This window comes from Halichoerus grypus, chromosome 7, assembly GCF_964656455.1.
Source record: "Halichoerus grypus chromosome 7, mHalGry1.hap1.1, whole genome shotgun sequence".
Classification (NCBI taxonomy): domain Eukaryota; kingdom Metazoa; phylum Chordata; class Mammalia; order Carnivora; family Phocidae; genus Halichoerus; species Halichoerus grypus.
In genome coordinates this window covers 8,991,258-9,007,560 of record NC_135718.1, presented here as the reverse complement: position 1 = coordinate 9,007,560, position 16,303 = coordinate 8,991,258, and the positions used below count along the sequence as shown (strand labels likewise).

Genomic DNA, 16,303 nt, shown 5'->3' with positions numbered 1-16,303 from the left:
AACTTAACTTTCCTCCCAGCAAGTACCACTTGGGTTGTATTTCCTCTCCTCCCTTCTGCTTCTGGCTCTTGCAAGGCCCTACAGTTGCCAGGGATTCCTTCTTCTCACCCTGCCTCCAGCTGGGCCTGTAATTAGGGAAGGAATGGGAAAGAAAGAGTGACTTCCCTACCCTTTTTCCCCAGCCCTCATTTATAGGTGCTTCCCACCCCATCTCATTTATAATCTCTGTTCTGGTTAGCAACATTGCTGTACTCTGTGCAGTTTTCAAAACAGCCTGGCATCAAGCTTTCTGAGGAAATGTAGAAATGATGGGGAAGCTCTTGATCTAGAGCTGAATCTGTGCCCACATCCATGACATCAACTATGTGACATCTTCTTATTCTGAAGTTGTTTTGTCCAGTAAAAGGATTAACTTGTTCGAAACTTGCACATTCCCAAAAAGACCTGGCGCTTGCCCAGCTCCTGGAAATATCCTCTAAGCCGTTGGAATATCCTGCTTGATAAAATTGTTTTTTGACTAGGGGCCTTGGGCCCTCCCATATCTAGGTCATGCTAAACAATGGGATTTATGATGAAGGATCACATTCTATTAATTTGACTTCTGAAAGGGTTGAAGACTGAGTAACTAACGTCAGCACCTGGGTGCTCTGTGCCTATATGACTCATCCCAATAAAAACGTTGGATACCAACCTCGGAGGAGCTTCCCTGGTTGGCAATATTCTGCACATGTTGTCACACATTATTGCTGGGAGAATTAAGTGCTGTCATTACAACTCCCCTGGGAGGAGTCAACTGGAAGCCTGCATCTGGTCTCCCCTGGATTCTGTCCTATGTGCCTTTGCTTTTCTAGTTTTAATCTGCATCCTTTCATGTTTAAGAATCTGTTGTAAGGCACAAAGAGCAACAAGACATGGTTATATCTCATAACCATGAATATAACAGCTTTTCTGAGTCCTCCTAGCAAACCTTGAACCTGAGGGTGATCTTAGGGACCACAACACAGCTGTGGTCATCAGTATATGTCAAGAATTAGTCTTCCATTAGTAACAGCATTTAAATTCTAAGTGGGGAGAGTTGTAGAGGTTTTGTGGGGTTTTTTTTTTTAAGATTTTATGTACTTATTTTATTTAAGATTTTACTTATTTTTCAACAGAGAGAGAGAGACAGCAAGAGAGGGAACACAAGCAGGGGGAGTGGGAGAGGGAGAAGCAGGCATCCCGCTGAGCAGGGAGCCTGATGTGGGGCTCGATCCCAGGACACTGGGATCATGACCTGAGCCGAAGGCAGACGCTTAACGACTGAGCCACCCAGGCGCCCAGATTTTATGTACTTATTTTAGAGAGCATGAGCCTGGGTTTGGGGGTGGGGGTGGGAGCAGAGGGAGAGGGACAAGCAGACTCTGTGCTCAGCCGGCGTTAGTCCCACGACTCTGAGATCATGACCTGAGCCAAAATCAAGAGTTGGATGCTTAACTGACTGAGCCACCCAGGTGCCCCTGGAGAGTTTTATTAGGGGATAGTGTGCATGGCTTTAAAAAAGAACCCCATCCTATTGTTACATGCTTTTCTTGCTTCCCTACCTCTGCCCACCATCACTACCCTAGAGTCTTAGTAAAGACAATAATTTAAAAATAAAACTAAGGGAAGAGATTTCTTTAAAAATACAAATAGAGGGGGGCACCTGGGTGGCTCAGTCGTTAAGTGTCTGCCTTCGGCTCAGGTCATGGTCCCAGGGTCCTGGGATCGAGCCCCGCATCGGGCTCCCTGCTCGGCGAGAAGCTGCTTCTCCCTCCCCCACTCTCCCTGCTTGTGTTCCCTCTCTTGCTGTGTCTCTCTCTGTCAAATAAATAAAATCTTAAAAAAAAATACAAATAGAGGTATTAGGGATGAGGTAGGTAGGAATCACATAACTGTGTCTTGTTGCTGTGTGTGCCGTACAACAGATTCTTAAACTTTCATTTTAAGACCCCTTTATTCCCTTAAATTATTGAAAACTGCAAAGAGATTTTGTTTGTATATTTTATCTTCATAATTTAAAAAAAAATTAACTTGTTCTGCTTGGATCTACAGTGTACACTAATGTGAATGAATCCAGTAAAAAGTAGATTGAAAAGGTAACCAGCATGAGTAAAATGGTATCTATGGAAAAATCCACTCCAGCTTCAGAATACCTGGCTTAAAATGAACTTTTGTAATGGACCTATTTAATGGGATTGTTTTATCCCACATTCTTGGGAACTCAGCAGTGACTTCTAGGTGAACCATCTCTTCTTTTGGTAAATTTATAATGGAGGAAAGTAGCATCCAAACTAAATAAACCGGATGATGTATTTTGCTATTTTTTGTTGTTTTTGTGACACTTGCATGTTCTGAAGAAGTAACCTATCAAAAATCCTACATAATATGCTCATAACTCATTTTGAATACTGCATTCTTCCTATAAAAAGTACCCATCTTTATGCAAAATTACAGAATTTGGGGATATGTTTATTAATGTTCCTCCAGGGATATGTTATAATATTGGATTTCAGGATAAGGGGAAACTATAAAATCCTTATACCAGTTTTACCTCTGATAGCTGTACTTTTATATATGATATAACAAGAACAGCCAAGGTAAATTTTCTTAATTGGTAGTTATATTTATCTCCAAATGCTGTGGACATTTTACTTTTCTCACTTTCCTCAAATAAACTATGAGCTTTTTTTTTTTTTTAACAGCAGGAGATGTCTTTATTTATGTGTGGATACCCAGCATTTAACACAGTATCTGGTACACAAGTACCAAACATAGAGTAATTTTCACAGTGTTAAAATAAAGCTCATTTATTAAGATGGTTGAGGACTTTGTTTTATACATCTTTATAAGTATTTAAAATATATAACAATCGTAGGAAGTAAGGAAATAGTGAGAAAGCTCATTGGAATTGTTTTCTTCCAAGAGAGTTGTTCTGAAAGCTTAAGAAACCAGGACATTGAAATCTGTTCCGTCATTGTTACTATGAATCAGAGGTTGCCCCAGATCTTCCTTTATCTTAGCTGAACTGCTTCTTACACCTGTGGTCTTTTCTCAGCCACTTTGGTGGTTCTTAGGCTTAATGAAATTAATGATTATTCTGGGTCTAAGTACCCACTTTCAGTACAGTAAGTCATTTACTCACTTTCACAATACCACATTTACTCACCTCACAATGCCAGGGGCAGAGTGGCCTTTGAGAAATCAGAAAAACACTACGTATTGTAAGGTTAGTTCATTGTTAAGATTAGTTCCAAGGTCTGGTAACATTTCAGTATCTGGCTCACATTTTAGGCTACCTTTGTTAGGTTTTTTAAAAAATCAATAGGAAGATAAGATTGGTGACTTGAAGATGATTCAACTGGAAATGATATTGATAGTATAGAAAAGGAGCCAGTAAGCGCACAAGTTTTACACTGGCCTGAAATTTACAGGAGTTTTTGAAATGGGTATGAACAAATACCTCACTGGAGAGAAAAGAAAGGCAGTTCATTTTCAACAGGCCCACGAGGAGGTGGCAGCTGAGGGGACATGCACTTACTAAATGTCTACTGGGTTATGGAATAACATGTTTTAGTTAATTATTTCAGTAATGAAAAGTGAGAGTTTGGAGAGGTTGTGAATGCCATGCTTGCAATGCCATGTTTGGGTTAAGGTAAAGCAGGTCAAGATATTTTTTTTAAAGATTTATTTATTTATTTGAGAGGGGGGAGGGGCAGAGGGAGAGAGAAAATCGTCAGGGGAGCCCAATGGGGCTCAATCCCACAACCCTGAGATCATGACCTGAGCCGAAATCAAGTGTGACACTTAACACACTAAGCCACCCAGGCGCCCCAGGTCAAGGTATTTTTAAAAATCTGACTAGAGGGGCGCCTGGGTGGCTCAGTCGTTAAGCGTCTGCCTTCGGCTCAGGTCATGATCCTGGGGCCCTGGGATCGAGCCCCACATTGGGCTCCATGCTCCACGGGAGGCCTGCTTCTCCCTCTCCCACTCCCCCTGCTTGTGTTCCCTCTCTCCCTGTGTCTATCTCTGTCAAATAAATAAAATCTTAAAAAAAAATAAAAAATAAAAAAAAAATAAAAATCTGACTAGAAAGGGCTTAGCTCTAGGAATTAGTAAAGAAAAAAGAAATTGGCAAAAGAGGTGAGGAGTGAGGTTTTAACTACCATTGCTGTGATTAAGGAAATCTGGGCTTTGGCAGGCTAGATTGTTAGCAGTTTCTGTTAGCAACTGAAGAACTTGAGTGCTGAGTTGGCAGAAAACAGTGTTAACCAGAGGAGGAAACCTGCTTCTGAAGATACTGGGGATGTCAGAAGGTGGAATCTCAGATTTTCTAAGTGCCCTTTTGAAGACTTCACTCATTGTACAGATCAGGAAACTTAAACCCAGAGGAGTCAACACATTGCTCTTTGTGTTCACTTGCTCTCAGATGAATAGAGTTCCTCTTAAGGACATTTAACATTTTTGGAACAGGCAGCTGAGTCAAAGTGAATCGAAAGCTCTTGTGAGAAGAAACAAGTGAACAGCCTCCAACATGGGACAATTAGCTGAGGCAAAAATTGGGATTGGGTGCTGAGCACCTCCTACGATCTATGTGGTAGTCAAAGCAAAGGTCCCGTGCAATGCGTAGGGCTCTGAGGGGCAGAACTGACAGAACTAGGAAGGTGAGGTCTGTCAAGCAGTCTCTCCCCAAGTTCAAAGCAGAGTGACAGTTCCAGTATGGTGACTGACCAGCCTCCTTGTTTCTGAGGATCAGAAGGGACAGTTGAGGCTGCACTTACAGTGCCATGTGACAATCTAAGAGCGATTTAAATCAAGTTTAACATCCTAAATAGGAGTGACCTGTGCCCCTTCAAATTATGTGTTTGTATGTGAGGTAAAATGGGCCACAAATGTCTCTTGAGGATGAGGTTGCTTTTTGGTCCCATCTGTTGCCCCCTGTAACTACTGCAATGACACCAAAGATTAGATCAGTCTGAATATGGGTACTAGAATCTAACAGCAATGAAAGTTTCCCTCCCCAAAGCTCTTGGTATACTCAGCTTTTTCCTTAAATAACTGAGGTTGGAGGCAAAGGAGGTAGAGACACACATTGTCAGTAAGCAAGGCTTTTAAGTTCCAAACAGCTCCCGGTTCAGGCTCAATAAATGAACTAGATTTCTGCCCAAAGTTCTGTATCTTCATTGCTGACGCCATTCGAGCTTTGGGCACTCGGACTCAGCAACCACCCCTAAACTCCCTTTCAGCTGGGGACCTTGGGCTTGCTGCCCCATTGGCATAACATACCTTTCTCGTTCTTGCACTGGACCAATGACCAAATGTCATGAAAGGAAGAGTATGCTTAACTCATGGCTCACCTTCAAGAGAAAATGTATGTGTACATGCTCTGTAGTTAAATTATATCCGATTTAACGTTGCGCTACTGATTGTATTTTGCCCCCTTTTATTGATTCTAACCTCATTTGCACACATTTTGAACTCACCACTTTATGACTAAGAAGTAATCCCCTTTAAAATAAGGTGAAAGTTAGAATCTGAATTCAACTTCTCCACATCACAACCCCATAGAAGGAATTTTATACCTCCCCACAGCCTAGTATTTCTCTTTTAACACTAAAATACCTACTGTCCTCTGCATGAATACATTGGAACGGAGGTCTAGGGATGTTCCTATCCTGCCTCCACCTCCTCACACTTGCTGCAGCTCAGGGCCTAATATTTACTTTGCCCTCCACCTGTCACATTTAGGAGGGGCAACGGAGCTCGGGCGTCGGACTGTCAACTTCGCCATATATTCTAACAGCAATTGACCTTTCAAAGACTGCTGGGGGAAGACGCTCAAAGTCTGTTCTGGGATTTTCCAAGGACCTCGCCTTAACGAGGTGCAATTCCCAGTGGCCTGCAAGTTTCCAGCAGGGAGGATAAATCTGACCACCTAAGTCCAACTCTCTGACCCTTTGGGAAACGTCCAGGAGTTAGGAAACGCATCGCCGTGGTCTCTCCAGCCTAGAGGACTCGCCCCACAAAGAGCTCGGCACCAGCGGTTCCGGTGACCACGGGGAGATCTCGGAGACCGCCGGGCCGCGCACAGTGTCGGGATTGGAAGACGCGCCCGCCGTTCCCTCCCGGCCCCAGGCGGCGCAGCAGCTGCGGGAGGCGGCGCAGTAGCTGCGGGAGACTGCGCGTGCGCGCTGGGAGGACGGTTCCGGAGACGGCGTTCCCAGCCGCCTTCCGTCTCCGGCGACAGCATGAAGACCGCCGAGGACGCCAGAGGAGCGCGCAGCGAGGGACCGCGGGAGATAGGCCTCTGCCTTCTCTGCGGCCTCCCCGCAGCAGGAAAATCGACCTTGGCGCGGGCCCTCAGCCACCGCCTACGGCAGGAGCGGGGCTGGGCCGTCTGCGTCGTCACCTATGATGACGTCATGCCGGACGCGTTCCTGGAGGAGGCGAGCGCGCGGCCATTGGTCAGTACGGAAGGGGCGGGGCCTAGACCCCTGTCTTGGAAGGAAATGAAGGGGCTCCTACTAAATGCTGGACTACACCTAGTGTGGGAGGTGCGTCCCTGACAGAGGGGGAGAGACCGGGATTCAAGAAGAGTGGAGTTGGTTTAATACAGAATATGTTGACTCCATCTTAAAGTAATTCATTGTAGAGATTTATATGTCTATTTGGGGCATGTATGTATTGTATCTTCTATAGAGTGAGGCTTAAAACAGCGTTAGGTTATGTCAGCGTGTAAGATGGAACCCCCACCCACCCTGGTCAGGAATGCTCTTGAAAAATCCTTTAGGAAGAATATTCTTAGGAAGGGGCGGAATCTCTTAAAAATTTCAACACAGCCAGTTTAACATCCAGCCACGGGCGAATCTTTGTGGATCTTTAAGTTTATACAATTTGCGGAAATTTTTTTAAGTAAAAGGATACAGAATTATAAATAACAAAATTCCTAGAGTCCCTCCCATGGTAATAGAGAGTGGCTGTACAAATGAAGGGCCTGGCCTCTGAAGCTCACTCTTCATTCATGTCAGGCTAAATCTTCCTCTGCCAGCATAGGAAAAGATGGTTGTTTCTTAGTTGACCACCAGATGAAGTAATGGGCTTCTGTTTAGTGACCAGCTTGTATGTTCCAAGTACACACTTCCCTTTAAGCCTTCAAATCACACTCAGCGCAGCGAGATGCATCCCCGTGGAGAAGCATATGAAAACAGATCTCTGAGGGGAGAGTAGATTCATGTGACCCATCTCATTCTCACTCTAGACCAAATCCTCTTTGACATGACAGATTCTGAAAAACTAAAATATATTTGTCGTTTAATACCCTAGTGTAGATGGATGCACCTAAATAACATGCAAGTATGATGTGATTCCACTCTGTAAATACGTATGTACAAACACAGTACATTTGGTGGATGGAAACATTTTGGACTGCTCCAGCAAAATTATATATACTTTCTTATTCTTGTTTAATTGTGAGGTAAATGCAATATCAAGTCCCTGGTAGCACTGGATTTAGTTGGATGATAGTATTTTCACCACTTGAGTGAAAGCTGAAAGTTGTTGATAGGAATCGTTATTTGCTGGGCTTTTTCCTCACTTTTATTATATTTTTTCCACTCCTCCCTACAGACGAAGGCCACGGGACTCACCTAGTCACCATGGGTAGGAAACTCACCTTCTAGGAAGTGATCTTGTTTCCTTTTTAGTAGGTTTAGGTGATGTATTTGTTACATGTGTTGTAATCTCAGTGATGTGGCAGGGCATGGACAGGCGGGAGAGGGATCCTTATCTCGTGTTCCTACGTGTTCTCTCCAGCCTGGACCTCATAACTCTGTCCCTGCTGTCCACAGTGCTTGAGCAGCACAAGATTACCTGTATTCTCAAGTTATTCTCTTCCCTTCAGTCTACCTTCTCGGTCGTTCCCCATCCCATTTCAACCCTGTTGTTAGCCTGAAGTCTTTTCATCTTGACCCAGGCATCTTTCAGCTGATCTTTTCTGTCCACAACTTTTCTCATTTCAAGGGCAAACCAGCATAGGTATATCTAAGCCAGACTATTTTATTTCGGCAGGATATTGATTTTGGCTCCTCATTTCTCCTGGAGGGTAACAGTGGACGGACGATTGATCTAGCAGAGAAATACAGATGTACAAACAAATGCCTACACCCTCTGCTAGAGTGGAGACCCGCTATATGCAGAGCAGGATGTCACGTAGGCAAGGGAGGGTCTGAGCTGCCTGCTGCGTGGTTGAGTCTGAGGAGACTTCAGAGGACTAACATCAGTGAGTAGGAGTTTCTGGGCAGAGAAAACCATATATACACGGAGATACGGAGGCATGACAGAAGAAGTTGTGCTCAGAGAATTCCAAATGGTTTAGCGCTGTGAGCTGAAATGTCCCTGTACGGCGGGTGGCGATTAATCGGGACCACCCTACTGGCCAGAACCTAATGAAAATTGTAATTCTTCCGTCTTTTGTAGCCATCCCAATGGAAATTGCTTCGACAGGAACTGTTGAAGTACCTAGAATACTTCTTGATGGCTGTCATTAACGGGTGTCAGATGTCTGTCCCACCCAACAGGACTGCAGCCCTGTGGGAGGATTTTATAAGCTGCTTAAAGGATCAAGATCTGATATCTTCTGCTGCGCTGGAGACCCAGTCTTGCTACCTCTTAACGAAGATTGCTGTTTCTAGACCTTTGTTTTTGATTTTAGATGACAACTTTTATTATCAAAGTATGAGATACGAAGTCTACCAACTGGCTCGGAAATGTAATTCAAACATTTTTTTTCTTACACACAGACATTTGTTTGCATATCAAAATCACTACCGTTCTTAGAATTTAATTGGATCGGGAAGTTAGTATTGATTTACTTAATCCTCAAAGCTAGATGTTCAGCATTGCAAATGGTTTTTCCTGCTGCAGCCGGGATAATTTGTCTAATTTGTTTATGTCACATTTTGGAAAAAAACAGTGCACCAGTAATTCTGTGGTTTAATGTTGTTTTCAGATTCATTAGGCTTTTGCCAGCTCTTTTTAGATTGTTCTCTCGAGACCTGTTTACAGAGGAATGGCCAGAGATGCCGGCCACTGCCTGCCGAGACCATTCACCTGATGGCAAGAAAGATAGAGAAGCCCAACCCTGGGAAAAATGCTTGGGAACACAACAGCCTCACAATTCAGAGTACCCCGTGCTCTTCTGAGGCCAGGTATCCCACACGAAGCCGACCTTCACCGGGTACCTCCCTGAGCCGGGCACAGTGCTCCTTGCTTGACTCATGTCCACTTGGTTAATCCTTACACAAGCCTTAGAGAGAGATTGTTACCTTCCCTTTATGGAGAAGAGGCAACCGAGTGAGAAAGTTTGTTTGCCCAGAGCCCTCGAGCTTGTGGCAGCGGAGACGTGTGCATGCAAACGTGTCCTCTCGTTAAGACTGTGTTGTCGCAAGAGATCCGCACAGGGAATGCAGAGTAGGGTGCATCTTTGAAACTCTTGCTAAAGTAACACAGTCTAAAGAGGTTGCCCAGTAATTTTCTTCTAGAAAGAAAAAGGGTGGAAGTGGCCGAGTCGGAATTTTGCCTTCAACCTCCCTATTGTTACACCGCTGCGTGTGTGTGAGGCTTGTGGGCTGTGGTGCTAATGCTTCCGTTCGTGATCTGTGTCTCGAGAGTTCTGCGGCAGCACATTTGTAATGGAATTTTCACGGATGACGGAAACGTCCTCTGTCCAGTGTAGCGGCTGCTGGCCACGCGACTGTTGAGCTCTTGGAACAGCCAGCGCCTCTGATGGCCCGAATTTTAAATTTTATTTTAATTGCTTTAAACTTAAATAGCCTCCTGTGGCTAGTGGTTATTGTATCATAGCAGAGTTCTAGAGCTCTATTGCCTACATTTCCTCAGCCCCTGCCTAGCTGTTGTCCACAGGGGGTCAGGAGTTTTTATTTTTTTATTTTTTTTAAAGACTTGAGAGAGAGAGAAAGAGCATGAGTGGTGGGAGCGGCAGGCAGAGAGAGAGGGAGAAGCAGACTCCCCACTGAGCAAGGGGCTCAACGTGGGGCTCGATCCCAGGACCCTGGGATCATGACCTGAGCAGAAGGCAGATGCTTAACGACTGAGCCACCCAGGCGCCCTGGACCAGCAATTTTTAAAACGCTAATTTTTAAAATTCATTCCTCAAAATGTTTGGTTCCCAAGATACAGTTTTCCATGCATTTCATAATATATACTTGAATATACTAAAAAAAAAAAAAATGGATTTAAGAGACTGTTGTTTATAGGGTTTATGAAATGAGCTACTGCTGAGGTTTCTAATTTTAACTTTTAATATCCTGAAATTTTGGGCAGGCCCGTAACCAGCTGATTGCTACTCATTCTGGAATACTTAAAATTTTTTCCTTTGGAAGTTGAATGGCTGGTTGAGGCATCGAGATACCTATCCCGTGAGAATGGCCTAATGTTATCAATGCTTTGAGACCAGTGAGGGCCAGTTCTTCCTAAAAGCAAGGAAGAGTGTGAGTTTCTCCCATGCTGTTGCCAACACAGCATAATCTGTTTTGTCTTGGGTCTTCAGAACCTGGCCGCCTGTTCTCACAGGTCCAGAATAGTTACAGCATCAGTGAAGGGGTTGTTTGAAACCTGGTGGCCCTGTATTGGAAGTTGAAAGATGATCTGACAAATGTACCTTCTCCAGGCTTCCCTAAGATACTACTATGTAGGGCGCCTGGGTGGCTCAGTTGGTTAAGCGACTGCCTTCGGCTCAGGTCATGATCCTGGAGTCCCTGGATCGAGTCCCGCATCCGGCTCCCTGCTCGGCAGGGAGCCTGCTTCTCCCTCTGACCCTCCCCCTTCTCATGTGCTCTCTCTCTCATTCTCTCTGTCTCAAATAAATAAATAAAATCTTTAAAAAATAAATAAATAAATAAATAAATAAATAAATAAATAAATAAATAAAAAGATACTACTATGTAACCACCACTACGGCTAATAGTGTTACTACTCAGAGCAACAGCAGATACTATGTATCGGGCATGTTCTGAACACGTCATATGTTTAATCTCATTCAATCCTCACAAACAACTCTTGAGGATAAATAGATTATCCCCATTTTATAGATGCGGTAACTGGCCCAGGTAAGTAAGGTAACACATCCAGGTAGTAAGTGGCAGACCCAAGGTTTGGACCCAGTGCAGTCTCACTCACTCCAGAACCTGGCTCTTTCCAGCATGAGAAAGATCATCTTGAGGTTGAAATTTAACTCACACTGGCCTAAATTGTTTCAGTGCCACGCTCTGCACTCTGAGTAGAATTTAAACTCCTCACCATAAATTACGTGTTCTAACCCAGTTAACTTGCAACCTCATATCCTACTACTTTCCCCCGTTGCTGCTTGTCAACCAAACTGGCCTTTGTTCCATGAACAGGGGGAGCTTGTTCTTGCCTCAGGGCCTTTGTACTTGCTGTCCCCTCTACTCTCCCCACTTATTTATGCTTGATTGACTTTCCTGACCATCCTAACTAACGTGAGGAGTGTTCATTGGACTAAGCAGTCACTCTCTTAACACCATCACTTTGTTTATGGTCTTTACTCAAACACTTGTCACTATCTAAAATTATAATTTTTTGCTTAATTATTGAGACAGACAATGGAATCATTACCAGGCTTAGAGAGGATAGGGATTTCGCTGTACCCCCCCCCCCCGCCCCGCCGCTTAGCACAGAGTCTCACATACATGGTTGTATATTTTTCATATAAGAAGATACTCAATAAAATCTTGTTAAATGAATGAATTCTGCCTCAGCACTCCGTGGCCCCTTGACCAGTGAATAACTTCGCTAACCTACATCCAGTAAACAAGCAGAAGCCAGAAAGTACAGACCAAGTATCCTTCTTTAGAGAATAAAATAGAGCTGTAGTAGCCTAAAGTTTAGCACTTAATGAGGGACAAGAGAGGATGTCTTTCGAAAGCTTATTGAAATGTTTTAGGAAATTAATATTTTTTAAATAAGGGGATTCTTTTGCCTTGTAATTTGTTTTGGGCTTCTACTTTTAGATTTTGCAAGTAGAAAGTAGCTTCCAAACCATTTCGTGTTTCCCCTTTGGCTTAGGATCTTGGGGTTATAGCACATTTATTCTTCTAGAATTCAATTTAGTATTCATAAACACCAGTTCTTTTAAAAAAAGATGTTTGATATAAGGATTTATTTTATCTCCCCTTCTCTCATAGCCTGAAGTTGACTGATTTATTGCTTACTGCTTTGGAAAATCCAGTAAAATATATTGAGGACAATGTGGAACAAAAGGTAAATCTTCCAGTATAGATTTAGTATACATGGGAAGGTACCGCTTTCTGAAGGAATGAATGTCTTTTTGAGCTGAGTGTAAACTCTGAGTAAAATGTGGAAATGCTGTCACTGCCGTGGCATCCCGGCAGCTCTCAGCTTCTGACTCCTGGCTGCGGTGGTGCGTCAGCTGGTCGGAGCTGGTTGTCAAACTCTCAGAAATGTTGGAGCCTGTCGCCATTATATTGGCGTTGGTAACTTGAAACGGGCAAGGACAGGAATACGTGCGCCAGAGACATTGACAAACACTGGAAACAGGTTGTGTTGCTCTTGTTTCTGGAGAGCCTGTTATTAGACATTTACCAGCAGCCGCTATCTAGATGGGACCCATCTTCTAGGGAAGGACCACCGGAACAGAAAAGCCATCTTCACTTTCCTTTTCGTCTTATCAAATACATGTCACACTTCAGCCGTCCTTTTCTAAAACTTCCAATAACGATGTCTGTGTTACATAGGAAACAGACAGAATTATCTGTTCAACTAACGTTCTGCATCAAGCTGACCAGACGCTCCGAAGGATTGTCTCTCAGACGATGAAGGAAGCAAAAGGTACATTGGGTAGTTGAATGGGGTTTAGTTGATTCGACTTTGCTGCTATTCCTGTCTCCTTGACACTTTGGGTAGTTTATTAGCTTTCAGTCCTAACGTTTACATCCTGTTTTCAGTTTCAGTATGCAACTTGGTTATATAAAAACTAAAAATTCTACCCCTAGAACAGGGTATTCATCCATCCAATACATTTTTATTGAGTGGTGACTCTGTACTAGGCTTTAGATACCGGGGCATTAGAAGGGAGCAGAATGTTATACTGAGCAGACAGACAGACAGACAAGCACATGAGTATCTGCTGGTGCCCTGAAGAAAAATAAAATAAGGAAAGGCAATGTAGAGTGATGGGAGAGCTTCTTTTTAAAGGGTAGTCTGGAAGGCTTCTCAGCGATGACATTAAAGCCGAGATATGAATGAACAGAAAGAGCAAACATGCAGTCATCTGATAGTAGATCGTTCCAGGCAGTGGCCACAAATGCAGAAGCCCAGAGGTGAAGTTGTCTGGTAGGTTCTAGAGCAGAAAAGTGGCAATTAAGTCGGGTGAAGTAAGGAACGGGGAGAGGTGGTCAGGGGCCACGTGTCAAATCGGCAAGCTCAGTGTGTTGTCTGTCTGAACTTGAATGGAGTATGTGCTAGTTCTAGAAAATAACTCCTTCAGATTTTAAATATTGAACTCTTTGCTTTATTTAAATTTTGATTTAAAAACTATCGTTAGCTTAACATTTCTTGAGCTTTTATGTGCTCAGTGTTGCCAGTCTTTACAGCCCCATGAGGTGAGTGTAGTTTTACAGACAGGGACATGAAGGTTCTGGGAGGATCAAGTAACTGGTGCAAGGCTGAACAGCTACGAGATGCTTGGACAGCCTGGGTTCAGAGTCAAGTCTGACTCCAGTGTGTGCTTTCTTTTAGGCTCCCCACATCACCAGCATTGATCATTAATACCTTTACAAAAGCTTAGAACTGTTGGGAAAGCAAACAGTACACTAACCATATGGTGTTTTTCATACGATCCATAAGCAGATTTTATCTTGTACCCTAGGGTGTAGCCCAGTACACGAACACATGCGTGTGTAGCAACAAGTTTCACAAAACCCTCACATGTGTAGTGGGCTCTCCTATGTTCTATTTGATTTCATTTTAGAAAAACGCTACTTGCAACTTACATCTCACCGGTAGGTTACAGTCCAAAGTTTGAAAACCAAAGGCCTGGAACAAACAGCAGCATAATTAGAATAGAGACAAAGATAGTTGCAGGAGTTCTCTCTCAACCATTTGCCTTTCTTGCCTTCTATATAAAATGAAGAGAAGGGGCGAAGGGGGAATAGGATTATGCCCAAATCACTCTTGACTCATTTCCTACCCATTACAATACACATTTATTTATTTATTTAGGTGAGGGAGGTGCTACTAGCTTCTAGATCCATACTTAAATGAAATTAGAAATTCATTTCTCCTACCATCAAGAAAATGAAAAGGCAGCCTACATATCAGGAAAAAACACTTGGAGATCATAAGAGACTTGTATCCAAAAGAGGTAAAGGACTGGTACCACTCAGCAATAAAGACAATCCAATTTTAAAAATGGGCAAAGGGTCTGAATAGACATTTCTCCATCTCAATGGCCAAACCATAAGAAAACACACTTATCAGTAGTCCTCGGGGAAATGCAAACCAAAACCACGAGATCCCACTGCACACCCACTAGGCCAGTGCAAGCGGTGGTGAGGATGTGGAGAAATGCAGACCCTCGTCCACTGCTGATGGGTATGGTGCAGCTGCTTTGGCAAACAGCCGAGCAGTTCCTCAAACGATTAAACGGAGTTACCAGGGGACCCAGCCATCCCACTCCTACGTATCTGCTCAAGAGAATTGAGAACACATGTTCATATAAATATGTGTACACAAATATTTGTGTCAGCATTATTCCTAGTAGCCAGGATGAACCTTGAAAACAGTATGCAAAGTGAAACAAGCCATCGCAAAAAGCCGCATTGCTTGAGTCCCCTCATGTGAAATGCCCAGAAGGGGGAAATCTAGAGCCCCATTAGTACATTAGTGGTTGCTTAGGGATTTGGAGTGGGGTGGAGGCTGGGGTAGGAGGGTGGGAGCTAATGGACGCAGGTTTCTGAGACGATGAGATGTTCTCAAATGGACTGTGGGGATAGGTGCCTGCAAGTATACTGAATCGTAGTTGAATAGAGTGTATGGTGTGCCAGTTTTCTGTAAAGCTGTTTAATAACAAAGCAATTTTGTTTCAGTCACATTACCCACATGGCTGGTGGCTGCTGAGTTGAGTAGGACAGAACATTTTCATCACTGTAGGAAGTTATAGATTAGACAACTGCTCTAGAGATTTATCACAGTTTCAAACCAAATTGTCATTTCCTAGTTCTGCTTTTTTGCCTTACTACCTGTTAGTTCAAGAAGATTCTAAATCAACTATCTTGTCAACAACAAAAATCCTTTTCAGGCTTATCTTTTCTGCTCACGCATTTCATAGCCAGGTATTGAAAAGATTTGTTTGCTATCACATGAATGGGACCTTTGTTTCTATAGTACACCTACTCGACTGATTATTAACAGAATAATCTGATTGGTTTGTCTGAAGTATTCAAATTCATTTCCTGATGTTATCAGACAGCCCAACTTGATTTAGTTTACACAAATAATTTTGAGAGTATCTTTTCGTTTTAGATGAACAAGTGCTTCCTTTCAACTTGAAGCTTCTAGCAGAAGAACTCAACAAGCTCAAAGCCGAGTTTTTGGAGGACCTAAGACATGGAAACAAAAAATACCTGTGCTCTCAACAAACCATCCACGTATCAGATGTTATTTCTTTTTTTCATTATGAGAAAGACAACATTGTCCAGAAATATTTTTCAAAGCCGCATTAAAACTTCTGAACTTCCGATCAAATGTCTGATATTGGTTAAGATTTTGCGAACTAAAACAATTTTGTGTTACTGGACGTTTTCTTGCCCAGTGATGGGAATTGCCAAAGACTTATTTAAAAAAAAGCAACAGGGGGCGCCTGGGTGGCTCAGTCGTTAAGCGTCTGCCTTCGGCTCAGGTCATGATCCCAGGGTCCTGGGATCGAGCCCCGCATCGGGCTCCCTGCTCTGTGGGAAGCCTGCTTCTCCCTCTCCCACTCCCCCCTGCTTGTGTTCCCTCTCTTGCTCTCTGTCAAAAAAATAAATAAAATCTTAAAAAAATAAATAAAAAAAAGCAACAGTCCATTCTAAAGATCCATTTGTCATAACAGAAATAACCTCAGTCAGTCACTTGTCAGACATGACATGGATAATTAGGCATCAGAGGCAGGCAGGCAGGCATCCTCATTTATGTGCCAAACCCTGAGGGCGGGGATGGTGGGGACAGGGGTCTTATTGAATGGTTCATCAGG

The 16,303-nt window shown here is 43.3% G+C and overlaps 1 protein-coding gene across 2 annotated transcripts; it reads left to right on the top strand.

Annotated features, from left to right (window-relative positions):
* The first annotated feature begins 5,716 nt into the window (after positions 1 to 5,716).
* PSTK (phosphoseryl-tRNA kinase) lies at positions 5,717 to 15,816 on the top strand. Of its 2 annotated transcripts, none has more exons than XM_036074962.2 (6): positions 5,717 to 6,479; positions 8,491 to 8,782; positions 9,023 to 9,221; positions 12,237 to 12,312; positions 12,807 to 12,900; positions 15,595 to 15,816. In XM_036074962.2, the coding sequence occupies exons 1-6, from the start codon at positions 6,264 to 6,266 to the stop codon at positions 15,792 to 15,794; spliced, it is 1,077 nt and encodes a 358-aa protein (XP_035930855.1). In that variant the 5' UTR covers positions 5,717 to 6,263; the 3' UTR covers positions 15,795 to 15,816. The 2 variants fall into 2 exon arrangements, with proteins under 2 accessions (XP_035930855.1, XP_035930854.2); XM_036074961.2 differs by lacking the exon at positions 5,717 to 6,479 and adding an exon at positions 6,485 to 6,569.
* The last annotated feature ends 487 nt before the right edge of the window (positions 15,817 to 16,303 follow it).